The sequence below is a fragment of the Betta splendens genome, chromosome 10 (genome assembly GCF_900634795.4).
Source record: "Betta splendens chromosome 10, fBetSpl5.4, whole genome shotgun sequence".
NCBI lineage: Eukaryota > Metazoa > Chordata > Actinopteri > Anabantiformes > Osphronemidae > Betta > Betta splendens.
The window spans coordinates 15,474,811-15,496,139 of NC_040890.2; the positions used below are offsets into that span (position 1 = coordinate 15,474,811).

The 21,329-nt window shown below is 44.4% G+C and overlaps 1 protein-coding gene across 4 annotated transcripts in view; it reads right to left on the reverse strand.

Moving 5' to 3' along the window:
- The window catches only part of enox2 (ecto-NOX disulfide-thiol exchanger 2), a 114,294-nt gene that overhangs the window by 57,393 nt on the left and 35,572 nt on the right, over positions 1 to 21,329 (reverse strand). For 3 of the 4 annotated variants that reach the window (XM_029164664.3, XM_029164663.3, XM_029164665.3), the window contains one exon: positions 2,786 to 2,929. In XM_029164664.3, the coding sequence (XP_029020497.1) occupies positions 2,786 to 2,929 (144 nt within the window). Of the gene's footprint in view, positions 1 to 2,785; positions 2,930 to 6,922; positions 7,076 to 21,329 lie in introns of all 4 variants that reach the window. The other variant, XM_055512331.1, reaches the window with a different exon arrangement.

Here is a 21,329-nt window from a genome sequence, read left to right on the forward strand (position 1 = left end):
TGAGTTGGCCTCTGTTTGACCAGGGAGCCGCAACGTTAGTGTTCATGTTTGAGTTTTTCCATGCCTCAGTCTAGACACGCAGCAACGTGTGGGCACATTTTCCAATAAGTTTAACTTCCTTGCAGCAATTTCATACTCAACAAAATAAAAACATCAAGTTAGTCACAGTTAGCTTTGGTGTGAAGGGAGTGGACTTGATGCACAGTGTCTATTTTGAGGCAGAACGAGTGGAATGTAAAGTGAACTTCAAACGTTTCCGGTGACGGCTTATAAGAAGCGAGGGTTCTTAATTATGTATCTGGCTGCTTGTTGTTGGGTCTTGCTGTGGTGGTTTAAAGATCATTAGTAAATAATATATCATCAGAGTGACATTAAGTCTCAAATGACGCGATCGCTCATAGGCCACATCGAAGAGTCTGTGTTTGTTGCCTTCCTAAATTCATTGTCAATTATTATAAGACCACGCAGCTGTGTGAGGAACAAGACAAATGTTGCTATCAGCGCTTGTACACATTTACCGTAGATTATCAGCTGTAATGGTAACGATAATGAGAAAAATACCTCCATCAGGTTGCAGTAATGAGGTTCAATCAAGATGGCTATTAATAAATGTGTCCTCCATCAGGAGCCGCGGGGACGACGGAGACCTGGGGACTTTCAGGAGCCAGGTAGAATCAGGCCTTTAAGCCAATTACAGTTATTAGAAGCCAAACCTCCAGCTGTTCACCAGCACCGCGGAGCCGCTGGTCCTTCAGCCACGCAATTCGAAACCCACAACGGCAAAAGCTGAGCAGCTCTGGCAACTGCAGGACGCCGGGAGAGGAGAGGAAGTAGAAAGAAGAAAACCTAATTAAAGTGCCCTTTTTTGTAACACACACACACCTTCACAGCAAATCTGTGCTCGCTGCCGCCGACACTCTGTGTATTAACACCTGAAACACGGGGATTATACAGCTATAGGCTTCCATTCAGTAATGACACGAGGTGTAATTAAAGCCACCCAGATAAAACGCGTCCGCCAGCATAGTCAACCGAACACAGCACAATTCAAACAGGGGCAGAATCTCCACAGCTGACACTTGTAACTTTAAAGACTTTGTGTTGAACGATTGACTAAGTTAAACAGATGCACAGAAAGTCTGTTGAAGCCTCAACTGTGAGCAGCGATTCTCCACCTGCAGACTGATGACTGGCCGGTCAGCCTCTTGTACTATTTAAAGCTACAGCTTGTTTAGACGACACTAAACTCCATTTTTATGTGCATCAGCAGAAAAAAATCTGTGTGGTTGCACAGACTTTGACTGATTTGCACCACACCTGCCTGCTTCCAGAGCACATACATTTATTATGTTTTGGATTGTTGAAACACACTTGACACAAAAATGATTTTTCACCGTTAAATTGCAGGGGTTCCTGGTGGGCTCGGAAACGCGTTTAACTGCCACGAGAGGAAGAAATACATTTGTGACGAGTGAAAATGAGTTGAAAGCGTCTCCCAGCGTTCGATGGCAGAGACGCGCCGCGGTCCAAATCGGCTGTCAAGCAGCCAAAAAATTGCCAGAGTCACAGACGAAGCCAGAGAAACGCTGTCAGAGGAATGTGAGCACTGTGACTGAGTGATGAGCTGCACGCATGGCGTGTCTTACTTTAACCCAAGTGTTTCACGTTTTACTCCTAAATCTTCTAAACGGGGTAAATACTGAGCACTTTGTCTCCTTTACCACAACTAATGACGTCTCTCCTGGAAATGCACAAAAACGAATGAATCCAGATCAAATGTCACTGAGAAATGAGACCAGCGATGCTGCTCCTCATCCTAGATCTTCATTCTAAGAGTCAGCGCATGGCAGATACAGTAGCTCAACTTTAAAAAATGACTGTATTCCTAACATTTTATCTCTGTGCTGAAGAGGCACAATGTTATTCTCACATTCTGGCATTTTTATTTTAAAGCAACCACATGTTGGCCATGTGTTTAGTCATCATGTATGATCCATTATCTAATTATAGAAGGAGGTCAGGTGAAATAACATGGAACAAATGGGAGCAAAAGCGTCAAGTTCTCTGTGTGAATATGAAACAAAACAAAACAAAACAGATGAAAAGTCGATTAATGCCTTGTTAATGAGGAGTATTAATCCAGTCCAATTAGAACTGCTAAAGAAGAACATGGCACAACAACTCTCCATCTTAAGAGTCCTCTTCCTTCCATTACTTACAAAGCAATTAATTAGTCAGTTCTACTTTATTTCTTTAATTAAACCCCCCTTTTCTTTGACGCATTACCACACGACCCACCACAAACTCCAATGACTCTTTAACGACGGCAGACACTGCTGTGGTGCTTTGTGCGCTGCTGTGTGTGCGACGGGTCAGCGTGTGTGAACGCTAAAGGCGCATCGCTGCTGTGATTGGCAGCTGGTGCCAGCGCGGTAACAGTCAGGTCCTCAGCCTCAGCGGAGCGGCGTCCTCCTGCAGCTGCCCGGCCTCCACGCAGGGCCTCAGGACCCGGCAGGTAATGGAAAACAGCACAGGCTGGAAGGAGCCACTGTTTCTGCCCATGCCGCCAGCAAATAATGGGATTAGGCAACAACAGCCCGTGTTGGGAGACAGATCTCAGAGTATTGCATCGAAGCTCCTCGGAGTGACGGGGCGCTGCTTCTATTGAAGGTTACAGCACCTTGCGTTTGGACCTTTACATAGCTGGGGGCAAATTGGACCAAGCTGGAGCCAGCTGACGCCACCCCCCCCACACACACACACACGAGCTAGAAGCAGCCCCTACCTGGAGGCAGGCTGGCTCTCTTCCTCTTCTTGCTGTTCTCGGGGGAGCTTTCCAGAGGGCACTCGGTCACCAGCGGTCCAGTGGAGCTGCTGAACTGGAGGGGGTCGTTGTTGGTTGCTGGATCAAAGGGCAAAGCGTTGAGTCCTGGGAGAAACACATCACACAGAAACGCTGCGTTACAGCAAACGGAGCCGAGAGATCTGCAGCACTTTCATGTTGGATCCTGTGAATTTAATCACATCACTGGAGACGGTGCAACAATTACATGTGATTTCGACTTCGAGTGGCTTTTGGATCTGTATTTCTGTAGTTAAACACACTGAAAGGCTGTTTATTGGTTTTTGATCCAGGTACATTTTAACAAGGCCAAATAAATAAAAAAAGACTGAGTAAAGCCAGAAACGTTCGTATTAGTGGTCGCCTGCGCCTCAAGAAAACATTTTAATTAAGCTTGAACCTACTCTGTAACGAGGCCACTTTATCAGTTCTTCTTAAAAATATTTATTACATAACTGCTGACCGTCGACTGTTATTGTGGGATATCAGGGAATGTATGCGTTTAAAATTCAGGGCAGGGTTTGGAGAAATTGGAGCAGTGGTCCACAGTCATGAAAAATTCAAGACATTTCTTTGTGCTCCTATTTGCTTTTCACTTTAAGGCACAACAGATCAAAAGCCCCACATTACTGTGGCTTTATCAGAGGCCTGACGAGCCAGATCACTTATTATCAGACTCAGGCGGTGCTCGAAATGTCAACAACATAATTATTGAGGATCTTAACAGTTGCTAATCTCCGTTTCTTAACAAAAGTGGTGTTGAGACACTGCAATTATGTGGGGACATGTTCATTAAAACATGTGCCGGTGCCTCGTTTCCACTTTGTGTTTCCACAAATCTAAACAGATCTGGGGCTGTCATGATATTAACTGGTCAGTGTTGTTGCTCTGCAGCCTCACGCAGACGGGTCATTTAGACAAATAAAGCGAACGCTGGCGCTTACGGCGGCCTTTTCCTCTCACACGGACCCAAAGCCATTTGGGAACAAACCATTCTGGAGCAGAGGAGAATCCAGACAACACACCCTGAGAAATAAGGCCTTAAAATACATTAAGGCCGTGTGTGGGAGATTTGTTCGATTTAAGCAGAGGGGACTGTGTATTCGCTGCGGAGACAGTCTAAATAGATCTCCTGCCTGAGCGCACACACAGACACATCTCTCAAGTTGATTCCTACTCAGCATCCATCTGTCACACTTCTTTAAACATGACTGTCAATAGTGAAGAGAGGGAAATAAATCCATTACTCTGCCAATGTTAACTCTGCCGCCAATAGACTGAAACAGTTTAGATGTAAGGAGACAGTCATAAAACGCCTGAAGAGAGACTATGAAAAGCCTCAGACAGCAGATAGAATAAGTTCGAGTTACTTTTGTTTAGCTTTTCCTCAAACACAGTACATTCCAGAGAAAAGGTTGTGGCACCAAAATTGGACCAGGAGGATTAAATTGCGACACAAGACCCACTGTCAGACCCATCCACAGCCTTATCTGGATGTTAAAGAACAGCTTTAACACAGAAAAGTGAGACACCTCGTACAGATTCACCAATGAAACAGCTTTTGTCAGCACATCATTATTTTATTTCACATCAGACGTCTGAATCTATGGATTTGAGTCGAGGAATAGCACCAGTGGCTCTGGACCTGTACTGGGGCTACACACAGCAAAAATAGCAGCAAAGGGTGGGAACAGGTGTAAGACTGAAACATGTGATTGTGTGTGTCAGTGTAAACCTGTGCATTAATGATGTCTTCGTGGGGTCAGTGACCCTGTCAGATGTGCTGTGTGTAGCCTGATGGATGGCGCTGATAAATTGGAGCATCTGGACAGAAAGAAGCTCTGCTAGTGAGCATCACTAGGTGGGGGAGGAAAACAAACCCCAGGAGGCTGGGTGGAGACTCTGCAGAGTAAACGAAGACAGTGGATCCTAGGACTGAATTACCGTCAAGACATGAAGTCACACACACACACACACACACACACACACACACACACACACACACACACACGCACGCACACACACACGTGCACGCACACGCACACACACACACACACACACACACACACACACACACACACACACACACACACACACACACACACACACACACACACACACACACACACACACACACACACTTCAGAGAACTGTGGCCAGGATGAACTGGGACCCAAGCCATGAATTCTACTGTTGGTAGACAACTGGTCTGCCAAATGAGCCCTGTGGTTTAGAAGGTCATTCAACTATAGGATTAGATTTAAAGCCTCCCCTGGAGACCCCATTTTTAGGTTTAATTAATTAACTGGGTTATCTTTAGCATAAATGTTTTAGCGTTTCAGCTTTTCACGTCTAAATTTGTGTCAGTGTGTTTGGTTAGAAAAGACGTCACCTTCAGATCACCACTTTAACCAGGGGCCCTACGCTGGGTTAGTTCTTTAATTAACACATTTTATAAGTCTCCTCTACTGCTTAATCTAACTCTCATTTGCTAATAGGGTGAATAATGCAGAGCCGAGAACATGTGCATCACTAGAACATTGTGAGTAAGTGCTTAAGTGGGGGACGTTCCCCAGCAACGGACCATTAATCTAAGATAGCACGGAGAAGCATATAGAGGCCATGTAGACTCCTGCTCATCCATTCATCTCAACAAGACAACGGGCCAGATGGTGGCACAGCATTAACATATCCCACCGATGAAGTGAGTTTGCTGCTTTGACTAGTCCATGTCTTTGCCAAAATACAGCTTTACAGGTTCATTGTGCCAAACAGACAGAGACTTACTGTAGTTGATGAGTTAACCTGACTCCATCCATCAACCAACTATTAAAAGTTGTTGTTGTTTCTTTACCAGTTTTGAATGTCATTACATATTTACTACATCACTAGCTGAGGTGCATGTTGATCATATTCAAATGATGTCAGTGCTACACACTGTGTGCAACATGTGACTGGGGTATAAGAGGCCTTAGCGTCTTCCAATAATGGATTAAAATAAAAACAGGAAAGGTCACACCGTCCATTACTAACACAGCAACAATGCCAGTCACACGTCACACGCTGATGCCTCCCAGAATCGCGCTGCATCGCTCTAGCTGCAAAGCCGGGGTGCCGAGGGTCACAGTGCGATAAGTCTCGGTCCCGTTGGGTGGCAGCTGGCAAATCTACAAATAGGATCCCGAATTAGACTCCGGCCACCTGAAAGGTTACCGATCAAAGTCAAAGTCACAAGCCACGATACTGTAGCTCTCTAAAATTTCTACAAACATCAGTCACTAAAATAAAACCAGGCCTGACGTGTCCATCATAAGACAGGGCGCTGCGGGACTATGGGCACAAGCTGCCCGCGTCCCAAAACAGGCTAGCTGCTCGTGAAGCTGTGAGTGCCCTCAGCAGATGAATAAACAAGGTGTCTGACTGATGCGGCTTAGCGGTGGACGGTAAAGTATGCCAGGCAGCTGCAGCATTCTCATGAGGCTATTAGCTGAGCTTTTCACTTCCTGTGTATTTATAGCAAAGACAAAGAGTTGTTACAATAACGGGCCTTTCTATGTGCAGCTGCACTGTCCCGCAAGCACCCTGCTGGGTTTGTTGCCCATTCAGTTCAGGAAGAGAAGAAGTCTTCAAGAGGTTGTTGCTTGTGAACGCGGTGGTGAGCAACAAGTAGATTGATTATGGCAAATGCAGAGGCCGCAGAGTCACGTTACCCATGGTGACCTCCACCCACGGGTGGTGGCAGACGACGCTGTTGTTAAACCTGACCTGCTCCGTGGGGACCTGCCAAATACTGAGACTGGGGATCTGTGCTGGGTAAACTGTGAGCTCAGTGGTACAGCGGAAGACTCAGTGCTTTCTAGGGACGAGGAACACAGCTGCTGCATGGATGACAATCAATCACCAGCACAATAAATAAAGATTAATAACCGTTTAAAGGACAGGGAAAATCACACCAGAACCAGGAAAGAGGAGTAAAAAGACATTATCCAGCATATGCAGCGGTTTGCATCTTTAAATGCCAGCGGCACCAATCAGGGTTAATAACATGATAAGTACGTATAAAAAAAAAAAAATTCTTACAGTAGAAGTTTGGTAAAGGTTAATCTATTCCCTGATGCTCTGATGACATTTCCAGACAATGCGAACAGTAGAATATCTCGTTGAGCATTTACAAATTTCTCTCCGCTTCGCATGATATACACTGGCATATGAAGCCGGAGCACACTGTGACACCTAAAGGGCAAAATACAAAATGCAAAGGGTTATTAATGCAAAGAGAGGGCAATTAATTTTTATTATTCACCACCGTCTTAGTCAACATCCCCACTGTTGTTATTCAAACAATCTCCAGCACTACCTCACCGTAATCATGTCATGACTATTTATAACGTTTGTGACGAGGGGGGGTTCAACTTCCCTCCGACCGCCCTCTGTCATTCCTCTGAGCCTCTGGGAATTCACTGAAGGTTAATTTATTTAAATCTCCGATCCACTCATCTCGATTCCATTAAACTCAATAAGAATCTTTGGGTTTCAGTCGTCTCCCGTCAAAGGCCTGTGCCCTTTCTGCTACGGAGCGAATGACCGCGTGCGTGCGTGCGTGTGTGTTCATCATTAAGACGACACGGATGACGGTTAGCATAGCTTCGTTAGCATCCTCGTCCCAACCAGTCTATAAGGCTCATAGGTTTCCCCTGGAGAACGACACCTTTGAGCAGGATGCCGGTGCTCTCGCCATCTGTCCAAGCCGCTGAAAGACAGGACGCCGTGCTGCAGCAGTGTATGGTCAGATCAAGGTAACAACAATTAGGCTGCGGTACAAAGGATATCTTGGCTATGTGGGCTATCCCCGTCTCATTATTACAGCATGGCATGCAGCACGACTGGCACTGAAGCTCTTATGCTAATGACTCTGGGATGGCTATGGCTTCACATCAGTAGTTGGTGAGGCTATCTGCAGTCTGCTATAAAGACATCCAGCCCATGTTGATGTGTTTTTGTGGTCCAGAGTTCTGGCTAATAGCTCGCTGGCTCCGTCAGACTCCGACAACGGCGCACTGAGCCGCGTGGATTAGAGTATGGCCCTGAACAGCTGTGAATGCTCACTTTCAGGCACTGTCCATTACGAAGCGAGTTTACTTTGGGCCGAACGTGGCGGCTCCAGCTGCGGCGGTTCTGAGCCGGGCCTGTGTTTGAGGACAGGCTCTTGAGGGGTCGTCATTAAAATAAAAAATAAAAAAGCAGCCGTTATAAGGTGCAAAGCTCTGAATCGTGCGAGACACTAACTTGGGTGCGTCTTTAAAGTAAAGTGCAAGTCATCACCGCTAATTAAAATGGGATTAGGTCACAGAGGGACTGGCTGTTCTTCTACGGCTTCAAATGTATATGAAAATCTCTTGGCACCGTCTGCGTGTCCATAAACGCGTACTTCCTTTTACACCACCTCTCATTCTCCCCCATCTGTCCTCTCAAACATACTGTAAGCTTCTCTTAATTATGCCTCTCTCCGCTTCAGTGATTAGCTGCCATCCTTTTCTCATTTTACTCTCATTTCCTTCCTGGTCCCAAATCTCAATTACTCTATAATTTGCTCAAACCACCTATACTTTATCCTTGTGAGGAAATGGACTGAAGTAGAGGACACAGGAGATTTATGATCAGCTGTTGCCATCACGAACACAAGCTTTTCAAATACCAAGATGTGCTGCTCTAGCTTTTTATCTCTACAGCTTCCAGAGGTGTATCCAGCTCCAGGATATATCCAATATCTAGGCTTATTAAAATTTAACAGTTTAGAACAAAAGACAGAATAACAAATTAGACAGACAAGAGAATGGAGGGTGAAAAAACAACACGGGTCAGTGTTTATTCTAAAATGGAAATTTGTATTAAATATTTACAGTACATCACCAATTTGCTGTGTTTTGAACACTGTCCTTGATTGTCATAAAGTCCATAAAACATCAGAAACAGTGAAGAAAGTCAAACAAGGTCAGTAACTTGTCTCAGAACAGCATTGTGTAAAGCTAAGTCTGGTACTAAAGCTACTGATGATTAGCTCTCTAAGTCTCTCATCCCTCACTTTAATCATCTGCCTCATTTGACTACACGTGTGCCTCAGGTGAATGGGTCACTGTACTCTGCATATTCATAGTAACAGTCAAGGTCTGATGCAACTGTAGTGGTTGGATTAGAGATTTTCATGAGCCAAGGCCACGTGAATGACATGCATCGATTTCTTCTAGTAATCCCCCTTATTTATATCTAAACCTGGTCATTCTTTGAGTAACTGCCTTCAGAGAGCATTTAGCCCAAGGAGATGAAGATTAGTTCAATCTTTTTATAGTTTAATGTTTAAAGGTTGTACAGTTGAAAAAATAATTAGCATGATTAAACTAAATCAACTCTTAGAACTCTTTTTTCCTGACTCAGTTTGTGTCACGTCTTCAGATTTCTTTGTAAACACCGTTTCAGTTTGGTTTTGGAAAGCCCACCCACACCTCATCAGTACACTTCAGAACATCCCAGAGGCTGTACTTAGTTTCAAGGAGAGTAGATAAGAAGCTTTATTCCCTTGTGTGTCAATTAATACTTGTAAAAAAATTGCTCCCAAGCCGTTTGCATTGTTGGTCTCGTGGACGTAGCTTTTTCTTTGTAAATGAGAGAGCGTGGCTACATCCACATCCAAATGCATCAGACTCCTGAGTGACAATACGCAGGAGATCTCAGCGTTGTAGATGGAACAGCCCATTTCTAAAAGACAATGTGTTGCCTTTGATGCTATTTCAGGAGCTAGCAGCCGTACAGGTCCGAGACGAGACTCAGCAGATGGCTACTTGTCATTCTCCGTGAGTCAGCGCTCTGAATTCTGGTCCAGGGAGCTCAAGGCCTCAACGGCGAGCCAGGCGTCGATCACGATTTACGCCGCTAACCGGGACACATGAAGCTGCCTGGATGGAAGCGCTGATTAGCATAGAGGTGATCAGACTTTGATTGGTTACAGCGACCGCAGGCTTTTTGGAAATACCTTGACAGCCGTCACTACGGCAGTGCCACTCCAGATTCTGCTCATCAGTGTGATCAATGTTAAGTCATGCGATGCCACTCTTTGATTCCTCTTGTGTCTAGTTGCAGCTTTTAACTTCCGCACCGGCAGCAGATGTTGCAACCAAACACACTTTACAGCTGCCTTCACGCAAAACATTCAATTTAATGAATGATGGCTTTTTTTTGTTTTGGAACGATTTGTGCTTTGTCTTTATCTGTAACTCTGGCTGGGTATGATGACACAACCTAATAATGGCTAAAATGCAGTGGCATGATCATATTACTGAAATGTTGGCAATCAAGCAACAAAAGAAAATAAAATACAGAATACAACTTAAACACTAAGAGTGCAGTGGTCAGAAACCTTTCCTCAGCAACAAGGTCCTAGGTTTGATTCCCGTGCCGCCCAGCTGCTGAGTTTGCACCATCTCCCCGTGTGTGTGCGGGTTTTCTCGGGTTACTCCGATTTGTCTGTCTCAATGTGTGGCCCTGTGATGATCTGGTGATAATCAGCTGTTAAATCTGATAATCAACAGCTATTTAGTATTTCACTTCAGAAGTTTAATTAATTTCTCAATGGGCTGAGGCCAGAGATTTACCAACTTTTAGTGTTGGATACAGGTTTCAAAGTTGCTCTTGCTCTGCTATAATTAAAGCCTAGTATATCTCAGAAAACTCAGTATTCAATTCAAATTCAACAAAAATAACAAAGTACCTACGCAAACAGATCTCAGCGTTTTTCTGAATTAACAAAATGCCTTTCTCTAAATTCGCTAAATTTAGACATGCTAGCATTTGGAGCCATGTGTGCAAAAGAATAATCATATTTAGTCACACATGAAAGTGCTAATGGAGCCTGTGGCAAGAGAAATGTTAACGCTCGTTGTCTGGACTCTTGTTGTTTGCGACCAGAAAATGGAAGGCAAGGTGTTTGTGGCAGAGAGGGTTTTATTGTGCCAGAAGGAATTATTCAGTGAAGCAGGAGAAACTTTTCATGTAATGACCGAAGAACAAGGCAGGCAGAATCTATTCCAAAGCTGTCACGCTGAAATTCAAGGCATAAATAAGGCAAACCGCCGAAGTGGGGCACAAGAGCGCAAAATAACATCTTAGTTTTACTTCAGGGAGGTTGGGAACAGTTGGGGTCACAACAGGTTGCACTCAGTCAAGTAAACACCCACTTAGGAACACAATGATTTATTTGATTTATTCAAATGCCTTGGGTTTCCACTGATGCATGCTAAAGCTAAGCTATGACTCATTTAAATAGAGAAACACGGGGACAAAGGGCAAAGTGAATCATCCTTTTTATGTGACCCTTGATGCAAACTTTACTAACAAAGTACGCCACTGTAGGAAGCAGAGAAATGCATCAATCCTGTCTTCAAGACATCAACCCGCTGTGGGAAAGTTTCCATCGAAAGGAGTTTGACAGAACATTGACAAGTGTGAGACCTTGGGTCGTGGTAAATCACGAGTAGCAGTTCCACTTCTGCCTTGAAGAATTGGCTTTGAGCTGGACCTGCACATTTACGTGACTGAACAGACCTTTTAAATAACATTAGGAGAATTTTAAAGCGTCACAAGAGGCTCGTGATGTGGAGGCTGCTCCTTAAAAACACTGCCCTGGCATCTACTCACTGATGTTCCATCACAGCTTTACTTTGTCAGATCTGTCCTCTCCCGTCTCATCTCCGGTGCCAGCGCCAGAATAGGAATCACTGTGACTGGCGTCTTTCTGTAGAAGCCAGACCCCAGGTTTTGAAATACAAGTCTTAAGTGATGCATCTGAAAACAGTCTAAATAACCCAAGTGATCTGACTGTAGCATGTAACTATGTAATGTGTGCCCTCGGTGCCTGCAAAGCCCTACAACTACAACTTAACAGCTCACATAACCCCAAGACAACGTTGTAGCTTCAGGGACAAATCTGTTACTTTATTTGTTCATCGCCAAAAGCAGAGGCCATTTAGATTCAGACCGTCTCGTCCCTTCAGCTGTTTAGTAGTGCCTCAAAACTGGAGGATGAACAATATGTCCACTTCGCATTTGTGTCACATGTTGAGTCAGTCCGTCCAACGATTCGTTCTGACAGGAGCGATGGACTACTGCGTCAGAGAATAGCAGGGACCGAGTGTTTGTCTCTGCTGATTTAACATGTACAACCCAACCTGCGCCGGAGAAATGACCATTTCCTCACTTAATCTTCGCTCTCTCTTCTGATTCTGACCCAGTGCAGAAGCTGCATGATATGAATGCAGCACGGCAGCCCTGAGTGCCTAGATAACATCCACTGGCCTTTTCCAGATTGGTTATACAGTCACAGCTGTTTGCACATTCCAGGCCTTTCCTCATGGGACCCGTCGTTATTATTTGACAAACAAACTCAAAATCATATTGCTATAATATCCTCTACTGTATAACTTCCCAAAGTGCCTCAGTCTCTCTGCTAGAGCCTACACAAATAGGACAGTTAATGACCTTTACAGGCAGAAAACGTTCTGGTCATGAAGCCAATCAGGACAAAGGCAATTAGTCAGTGACGTTAGCCTGGTCACAGATACTCACAGCCACAAGTGTGAGAACAGCGTCATTGACTCTTCATGCTCTAACATTAGTGTTGCACCAGTGAGACTTTTTAAAACAGCTTTGTTTCAGCGAGGATGAATGTGCAGGGGCAGAGAGGAATAACACAAGCCCTGTCGAGAACGCATCATCATTGAAAAAGGGAGGTGGGTGCATCATTTTGACTGAAGTGATTCAGTGATTTCAGGCTCCTCAATCAATTTCAATCTCCCTCTCAATCAATAGCGTCCTTGTCTAACAGAAGAAGCAGCTGCTAGGACTACATGGCCTGTACTCTTTCCCAAAGCTCCCGTTTCTGGTGCAATTCATGAATTAAACATGTATGACACCAACATGCATGGCCAGGGCCATCAGCCATCAGCTGTTTATGCTAGGAATCAAACAATACACTGAGTAATTACTAAACTGCCTTGTCAGACTGATTGCATTCATACCGACAGCCAACCTTCGCATCTCACAGCCCTCCTTTCCTTTTGCTTGCGCTGGTTTTCACATGTGGCTTTGTCTTAAAATGACAGTGCAAATAATAAATTAGAGTTAATCCGATAGGAGTATTTCTGAACTCCAGTCTGGAACATTAATTTGCTCTAGGCATGTCAAACAGGTGCAATAGAACAAAACTAATAATAGGCGGGATTTGAATGTCAGGAATGTAACAAATGGATTTAAAGGGATACACAAAATAAATTTGCCGATGCGCCGGTGATGGATGAACTGTGTGGAGGAATTGGTGACAGATTAGACTTTGTTACCCAGTTACAGTCCACCTCCAGCACGGTGGGATCTCTAAGGACCTTAAGGCCCTCTGATTGCCATCCTGTCTGATAACAGCGAGCAGACACCTATTAAAGTGCTATTTGTGGATGATGAACCATAATCCTTCTGTCTGTGCTACACAAACAGGCTCCATACCATTGGTCTGGACGCCTCACATAATGAAGAAAGAGCCGCAGTATGTTAATAGTATAGATCACTAATGGATAAAGGTCAAGCTTGAGGAACTAAAGAAAACACTTGCAAATGGAGTTAGTTGGGTTGCATTAGTTGAACTCAGTGCCAGTTGAAATATAACTGATTACTAATAAATATCTCTCATCAGATTCTATGTTATGATCACAAAGGTCCATAACAACTACTGATTCCACTTTTAGTTGATGACTTTAAACACTAAACTTCTTCTTTATTTGAACAGGGTCTCCTAAGCAGCAGAGGAGATATTTACCAGGAACAATAATCTCTTTATTTAGGAAACTGCTTCAGACTCTTGTCGATAGGTGAAGTCAGATCAGGTCTGTCACGAATGCTGCCCCGTGCGTCGTGCACCAACTGGGGCTTGAAGCGTCTTCAAATCTCCAAGCTCATTAATGAGAGCAGCACAGTACGTAGGCATAAAGGTAACTGCGAGTGACTCATACATTCCTTGTCTTCCGCTGATCTTTAAGGCATTTCACCAGGGTAAACTACCCTCGAGATTTCCAAGCCCTCAAGTATCTGCTGTTCGGAATTCATTAAAAAGGTCAGCCGCTGTTTGGAGCCTGCGCGCTGCCAATGTTCCTCAACCTGTTAAGTGTCCTGGCGACTTAGCCCCCGTGTAACAAAGGCCGAGGAGCTTTTTTACCTATGGGGAAACGTGTACGGAGCTTTGTGTACAAAAATTCAGAAGCACATCCCTAAACAACTAGTCGTACCATGGGAATATCTCAACTGTGCACTGCTCTGTTTACTTTGAAGCCGCTCCTGGGGATTAGGTTCTCCCTAGGACTCACGTTAATGAGAAATCGTGTGGCATGTCACTCAGAGAAACCCACTTCACCAGACAATACTAAATGAGCTCACCACCTTGTTCTCGCTCTATGAATCCCTTATGCTGAAATTAATTTGCAGTTAGAAAAGCATTTTCTCCTGAGTGCTGTTGAAGAGGTGCCTCCAGTTCGCATGTTCTCTTGGTGGTGGTGTTGGCTAATGAGGGTCTGGTCAGAAGGCTGACGCTGACAGCTCAGCTCTTCAAACGGCTTTGTCAAAATATTGCTCCGGGGGAGATTTGAGCAGCTAGTTGCCCACAGAAACACTCCCACCATGTGAATATCTCTCATTTCCTCACTGCTGCGTTTACCTGCAGGCTACATGTCCAACGACTGTACGTGACAAGCCACATTCAGACTGACATTTGTCAATAACGGGGAATGAATTTATCAATCAAATATATTCATAATCACTGTCAGACAGAGCAGCACTAGTCCGCCTCATGCAGATACTTAAGTTTCAAGGACAAACAGGTCGTAATTGTGTCTTAGTAGCATTTGCTAACAGGTCAGGATGCTTGAAAACCAAGAATAACTAAGGATCTAAGGATTTTTAAAACATGGCATTAAAAAGGGAAATGCATAAACTCTGGTGGATAGATTCTAATCCTTGAACTTTCAACATGTTTTACGTGCAGCTTAAACTAAACATTTCGATAAAGTCTAGCTGAGAACATTCATGTCTGTCCTAGGACTCAGTGTAATCTTTCATTAGATGTCTGGGCAGGTGCCAGTTGACAGTATCTTTGACCACGGCAGAGATAACAGCCAAGCTAAGCTCCCAGTCAGAAAACAAGCAGTAAGTTGAGTAAACAAGACGAATCCCTTCCATTAACAGAAACACTGCAAGCTCTCCTGCCATTCCACCATTAATTATCTGGTCTTATGGGAAGATTAGGGGAGAGAAAGTAAGCCAACAGCCAGCCTGCACTGAGTGGGCCTCCCCTGTTTAATTACTAAAGCGGCACAAACAAATGAAGCCCCGTAGATCATACTAGAGGATTGCTCCAGGGGCTGTGATCCAGGCCGTGCCTGGCTCCACTCCACGCTCCTGTCTCTTCACGCCAGCCATCCATCACGTATTAGCGCAGACAGATCGTGGACTGGAGTAACTCCGTTATTAATGGCTAATGTGATGAAAGTGGAATAGGTAACGGGTGGGTATGACAAGAACAAGATGGAAACAGGAGAAAACAAAAAACTTTGGCTTAACCATGTTTATGATCGGGCGGCACGGTGGTGCGGTGGGTAGCACTGTCGCCTCACAGCAAGAAGGTTCTGGGTTCGATTCCCGGAGGCGGCCCTGGTGCCTTTCTGTGTGCACCAGGGTGTGGAGTTTGCATGTTCTCCCCGTGTCTGCGTGGGTTCTCTCCGGGTTCTCCGGCTTCCTCCCACAGTCCAAAGACGTGCATTAGGTTGATTGGCTTCTCTCCATTGCCCGTAGGTGTGAGTGTGTGAGTGAATGGTTGTTTGTCTATGTGTTGCCCTGTGATGGACTGGCGACCCATCCAGGGTGTACCCTGCCTCTCGCCCGTAGCCAGCTGGGATAGGCTCCAGCACCACCCGTGACCCCGCACTAGGGAGTAAGCGGTTAAGAAGATGGATGGATGGATGGATGTTTATGATCAGGTGTTGTCTCCATCATCTTCCTCATTGGCCTAATTTATTTAAAACACAGTCAACAGCATGTCATTCAACCTTTACAGGCATCTGAATACAACACTGCTTAAAAATGTTTTAGGAGCACGTTAGGCGACAATGAGGCTTTTGTGATCACCCCAGCTGGAGTTTTCTACAGTAGCTTATTCTCTCTACGATGATAAATTCTAATATCTTTGTTAAAAAAACATTACCAACATTGAAACTCTCCAGACCAAATGTATAATTGAATAATCATGAAAAGTCAGCAGAATACCATTTGCTGTTATGCGTAGCGAAGATAACTTGAATCCCTCCAAGAACAGGGATGTGTGCTCTCAATCCCATCAGCAAATATTTCCATATCCAGAGAATAAATAAAGGACCCACTGTGTACGCACAAGCGTTCAGTCACAACCTGTTCCCCACTTGTTAATGCTGCCAGCCTTCTTCCAGCAGTCATTTGAAAGCAGGACCGTACGAGAGGCGGCACGTAGAGATGAGTGCCGTGTCTAAAAGTTTTCCGTGTCTGTGCAGCAGGTGTGACTAGCATGACGCTTTGCACCGGGGAAACGATCACAAGGCAGCTTTAGAAGGACACAACTTCCCTTTTAGCCAGGATGACATTATTCTACTGCATCACAACGGTGATATAGGAAACACTCCACCGAAGACTTACTGTAGAGTGGCCGATAATGTAAAAAGCAGCAGAGCTGGAGATGCCGTGGGCATATTTAATCAACAAACTGTGCCAATCAAGGAGGGCGTATGAAAATCAGATTGCATGAATTTGTAAATCTTTCCTACGCAATCTAATCCACGCTTAGAAAGACACGCTGCTCTGACAGCCTTTATCACCTTGTTTAGTTTATCCAGACCTAGCAGTGATACAGTCATCCCTCACGCCAACAGCTGCTGATGACAAATGAGAAGACTGATTTAACTTAATTTGATGGTTCTAAAATGGCCTCACCTTTCCAGGGGGCTGAAAGGCTCCACTGGCCCTCGGGAGGATTATTTTTCACTCAGGCTCTGGGCCAGTTTTCCTTGCCTAAGCAGTTCAGACCTACACCCAGACACAGTCTGTTGATTCACTGGCACGCTGTTGATTTATTGGCATGACATATTGGACATTTCTAGACGTAATTTTTCAACATGCTTTAATAAAACACTGATATATACTTGCATAAAATCTCTAAATAATACTCCTGTACACACAGACTAAAAGAATATATACAGACTCCTTTCCAAATCAAAAGGTAACAGATTCAATGGACTGCAAATCATTTTAGCCTGGAGATGTTACTCGTAAAGCTGCGTAAAACTAATCCAACACAGATCAAACTAAAGGAATGTTTCATTCTGAAGAACGGAGCCCAGTAGAAACATCATTCAAGCGTAGCCTGAGGTATCCCTCTAACTCTGAAGCTCCAGAGAACAGTTAACCTAATACCTAATGTCCAGAGGGTTCCATTAAGCCCAAGAAATGCTGTGGGACCGGCGCTTTGCCTGTCGGTGGTGCCGAGCTGAGCTGCACTGAGCCTCGGCGTGTTACCCCTGGAGCCCGGTCCAATTTTCTCTCAGCGCAGCTTCGGTCCAGAGACCACACTAACAAGCAAAAGCTCGACGCGTCAAGAAAAAAAAGGAAGTATTTGGACACTCACTAGAGGCCTGAAAAATGCAGGTTGTTGGCACAGCCCTCAACTTGGACACAATAATTAATCTTCATATCGATCTACCTCCGTGAATTCTGTTGGGAACAGCACAGGAAGCATGACTGAGAACTTGTAGTGCATTTTAGCTCTTTTAATAGGAAGACGATTCCTATCCCACCCAACCTGACAGCACACGCTTTGTCGTACACCTTCACATGACTCAGGAGGAATATTAGTGTCTACAGGGGAGAAACAGATACAGCAGTAAAGAGAGACTGGTTCAGAGGCAAACGCGGCTCTAACGTTCCAACTCCTTTGGAACATACGGCTTCTTTCATTCACTCTTTATCTGTGCGTCTCTCCTACAAATGAGGAGAGCTTGGATGCACCTTCACTCTCTCCTGCACCAGTTTCTCGTTACCACCGGGCCTCCTCTGACAAACTGCCAGCGCTCTCTGAAATATGACCCATAAAGCCTAGTGCCACTATAAACTCTGAGCCATGGCTGATTTGTGAATCCAATTACCTCCATGTCCGTAATGGCTTGTTCACTGCTATGATGTTAAGTCAGCTGTTGTCAGCATACAGTATGTCCTTAAGACCATGGCCTCATTCTGAACATCTCCATCTGACAGTGCGACAGGTGATCGCCAAAATAAAAGATCCAGGTAAAATCACAGGAGGAGAGGTCAGAGAGCATAAAGGCTGGAAATGCTAAATAATGGAAGTGTTAAAAAAAAAAGTCCCATCAGATATTACAACTGTGAAAATGGAAATGCAGTATCTAGTCCTCACACAATGTGAGTACGTGGGCTCGAGTGTGTGTAGATGCTGTTCTAACCGAAAATGAAAAAACAGTAGTGAACATCTGAATCTTTGTTGAAACTGTCTAAGTGTTATTTTCCTCTTTCTTTTTAGGAACAGTTGGCAAAGGAGGTCTTACGTTGTTACAAAACCTAAACAAATCAATACTGTAGTCTCAGTGTTTGAGAGAAGTGGCAACAAAGATCCTTCTGTCTCCTTACGCAAACGTATTTAATCTGCGTACTAAGGTCTAAGCCCATTCCTGAGGCCTAAATAGCAGATTAAGCAGAACTATTAACAAATGAAACACATGAAATCAAAAAAGTAACTTGAAACCATTTGGAGCGACAGGTGCTTGAAGTTGACTCCGTTTAAAACACTTTGTGTGACGCTTGCAGACAAACAGCCAGAGAGGTGCAGTTGTGCTTTCCTTCGCTCCAGCACTCACTTCCCAGCGTCTGCTGCCGGTGCCTGTTTCATATTATGCCAAAAGCTTGGGTTGACAATTCTCTGAAGGGAACCGTGTAATTTGAGCTTATTCAGAACTACCAGTGGTGCTTTCCAAAGCAAGGATTAATGAATGAAGAACGCTGTGGTGATACTACAGATGACAGAAGCAATGATGCAGTGGAAATGATTAAGACTACAGTTATTATAAAAGAAACAACCACAACTATTCAGTTGTGGTTGTTTCTTTTAAATGTGGAAGATAACAGTGGAAATGTGGAAGTAACAAAGGGGAGCTTTTGAAAGGCTTTGGGTACTTTTTGTGTATTAACCACAATACAATCCATATGAATTATTCTGAGGAAAAGAATTTATCACATTTTATCAACATATGCGCTGTAGTAGAAAATAAAGATCAGAATGACGGCAGGTTCAAGCTCTTGGTGTCCTTAAGTCAACTCACCATGACCACGCTACTGAGAGCTTTCAGTTCAACAAACGCTGACCTCGACTGACATTCCAATGGTCCAAAATAGACAGAGCTATAATTTAAAGAACCCGACTGAAAACTACACCACATTCCTTTGACAAAACGTTACACTGGTGTTGTATCATCCTTCTATAAACGCTGACCTTCCTTTCCTCCAAAAAAAAAAAAAAAAAAACACAACCTACAGAACTAATACTGGCCAGTGCGATGTGCTGAGGGAAGAAAAAGCCTTGCATTTATCCGACAGCGGGGGTTCTGACTCCAGCAGGACTCTGCAGTAAACATGCAAGTACAGGGCTTCCTTTGAGCTCAAACACCAAACCTTTAGGAGCAGCTCCAATGACATTTTGGATATGTTTATTTTCCCTGCAGAGCCGTGACAGTGGGGATCTGTGAGCGTGATTCTGCTGATGTAAAGAAAACAAACTAAATTCATGACAAAATGTGTATTTTGTGGATGGAAAACTTCTGGATTACCTCAAGTTTTCCTGCTTCATTTCAACGGAGGCGTCACGCATCACGTGCAGAATTTAAAGTTAATAATCTGGGCATATTCTACCAACTAAGGCATGAAAGCAATCTTCCACTAAGAGGCAAAATGCCCCGAAACACAGAGCATAGAAAAGCCCTCAGCCATCCTATTAATAATGCATTCATGGTTACATTCTCTCTATCCATTCTGGTACCATTTTGTTTTCATGCTCCTTTTGCCCCCTTAAGCCATTCCTCCTTCCTAAAGTACGAGCCATATAAATCTGGGCTCTCAGTCTCTATTACAGCAGAGTGATGGCTGCTTTCCAGACAAGCAATCTCTGGACACCCCTGTTCTCTGGTCAAAAGCACTGAAGCACGGTCTCAGCTTTCTCCGTGCACTCTTTGGGGGAAATGTTCAACATATCAATGTTTGGAGAAACACACTTCAGATACAGTACAGGGGGTGACACCTACACAGCTGCAACCCTGTATCTATGAACCAGGACGTTTGATGCACGTCATCACATCAGGTCCCTCACATATACGGAACAGCTGATTCTTCTATTTAAATAGGAAAAAAGCAGAGATACAAAAAGAAGTGCTGCATAAAAACTGGACTCAGTGGCTCAATTTATCACCTGCCATGAAGGCAGAAATGTATTGTAATACAATCTGTGAAGCAGCAGTGGACACAGGTAACTTCGAGGATGTACACCAACAGTGTCCTACATCCCTCCGGTCATCCATCACGCCACGACTTGTGCTATTTCCAATCGCTTCTCTTGGCGCTGGTGGAAGAAGATGCCACTGCGGGTTCATTCCGTCTCCGGGGAAACGCCACACTTCCTGGTAGGTGCAATATTTCTGTGACTCCTTCACCTGAAGCGTAGTCCTTTTCTTTGCCGCAGCACGCTCAAGTGGGCCAGTTCACAATGTTCGGCTACAAGTGTGCGGCTGCACATTGTAGTGACAGCTGCGGATTCTCCCATTACTAAAGCATAGGTGCCTGCGCTGCACATTAGCCAGGACACCGCGCTGCCATTTCTGAGCTGAGAGTCGGACACGTCACAAGACATCAGCAGGGCAGGTTAAACGCAACTTGACTTAGAGTGGGATGAAACTAGTTTGGTTCACAATTACAGGTGTCACTTTATACTATAAAACTAACAGTAGATCATTCAGAAGCACAATGCATCTTTAAAGGAACCTACACAAATACAGTCACACAAGGTCTGATGGAAATTCACTAGCCACATTGACCTGAAGTGTGCTTTAATCAACAGATATGCAGTAAAAGGCTGTACATTGAACGTACTGCAGCAAATCTTCACTGTGTCAGATGTGGAATGCACAGCCAAGCCCAACACACATGGGATTAGTGAATGCTCTAAATGTTGAGACCAAAGTAGAAGACTGAAGTTTTCTTTATGGGTTTTCGAGAGGGGCGATGGAAACGCTGAGAAGTTGTGCATTAACTCCCCGGTGAGCGGCATAATCCAGCATCTTTAAACTGCTCCTCTATTCTCCTCTGCTCAAGGGGACTG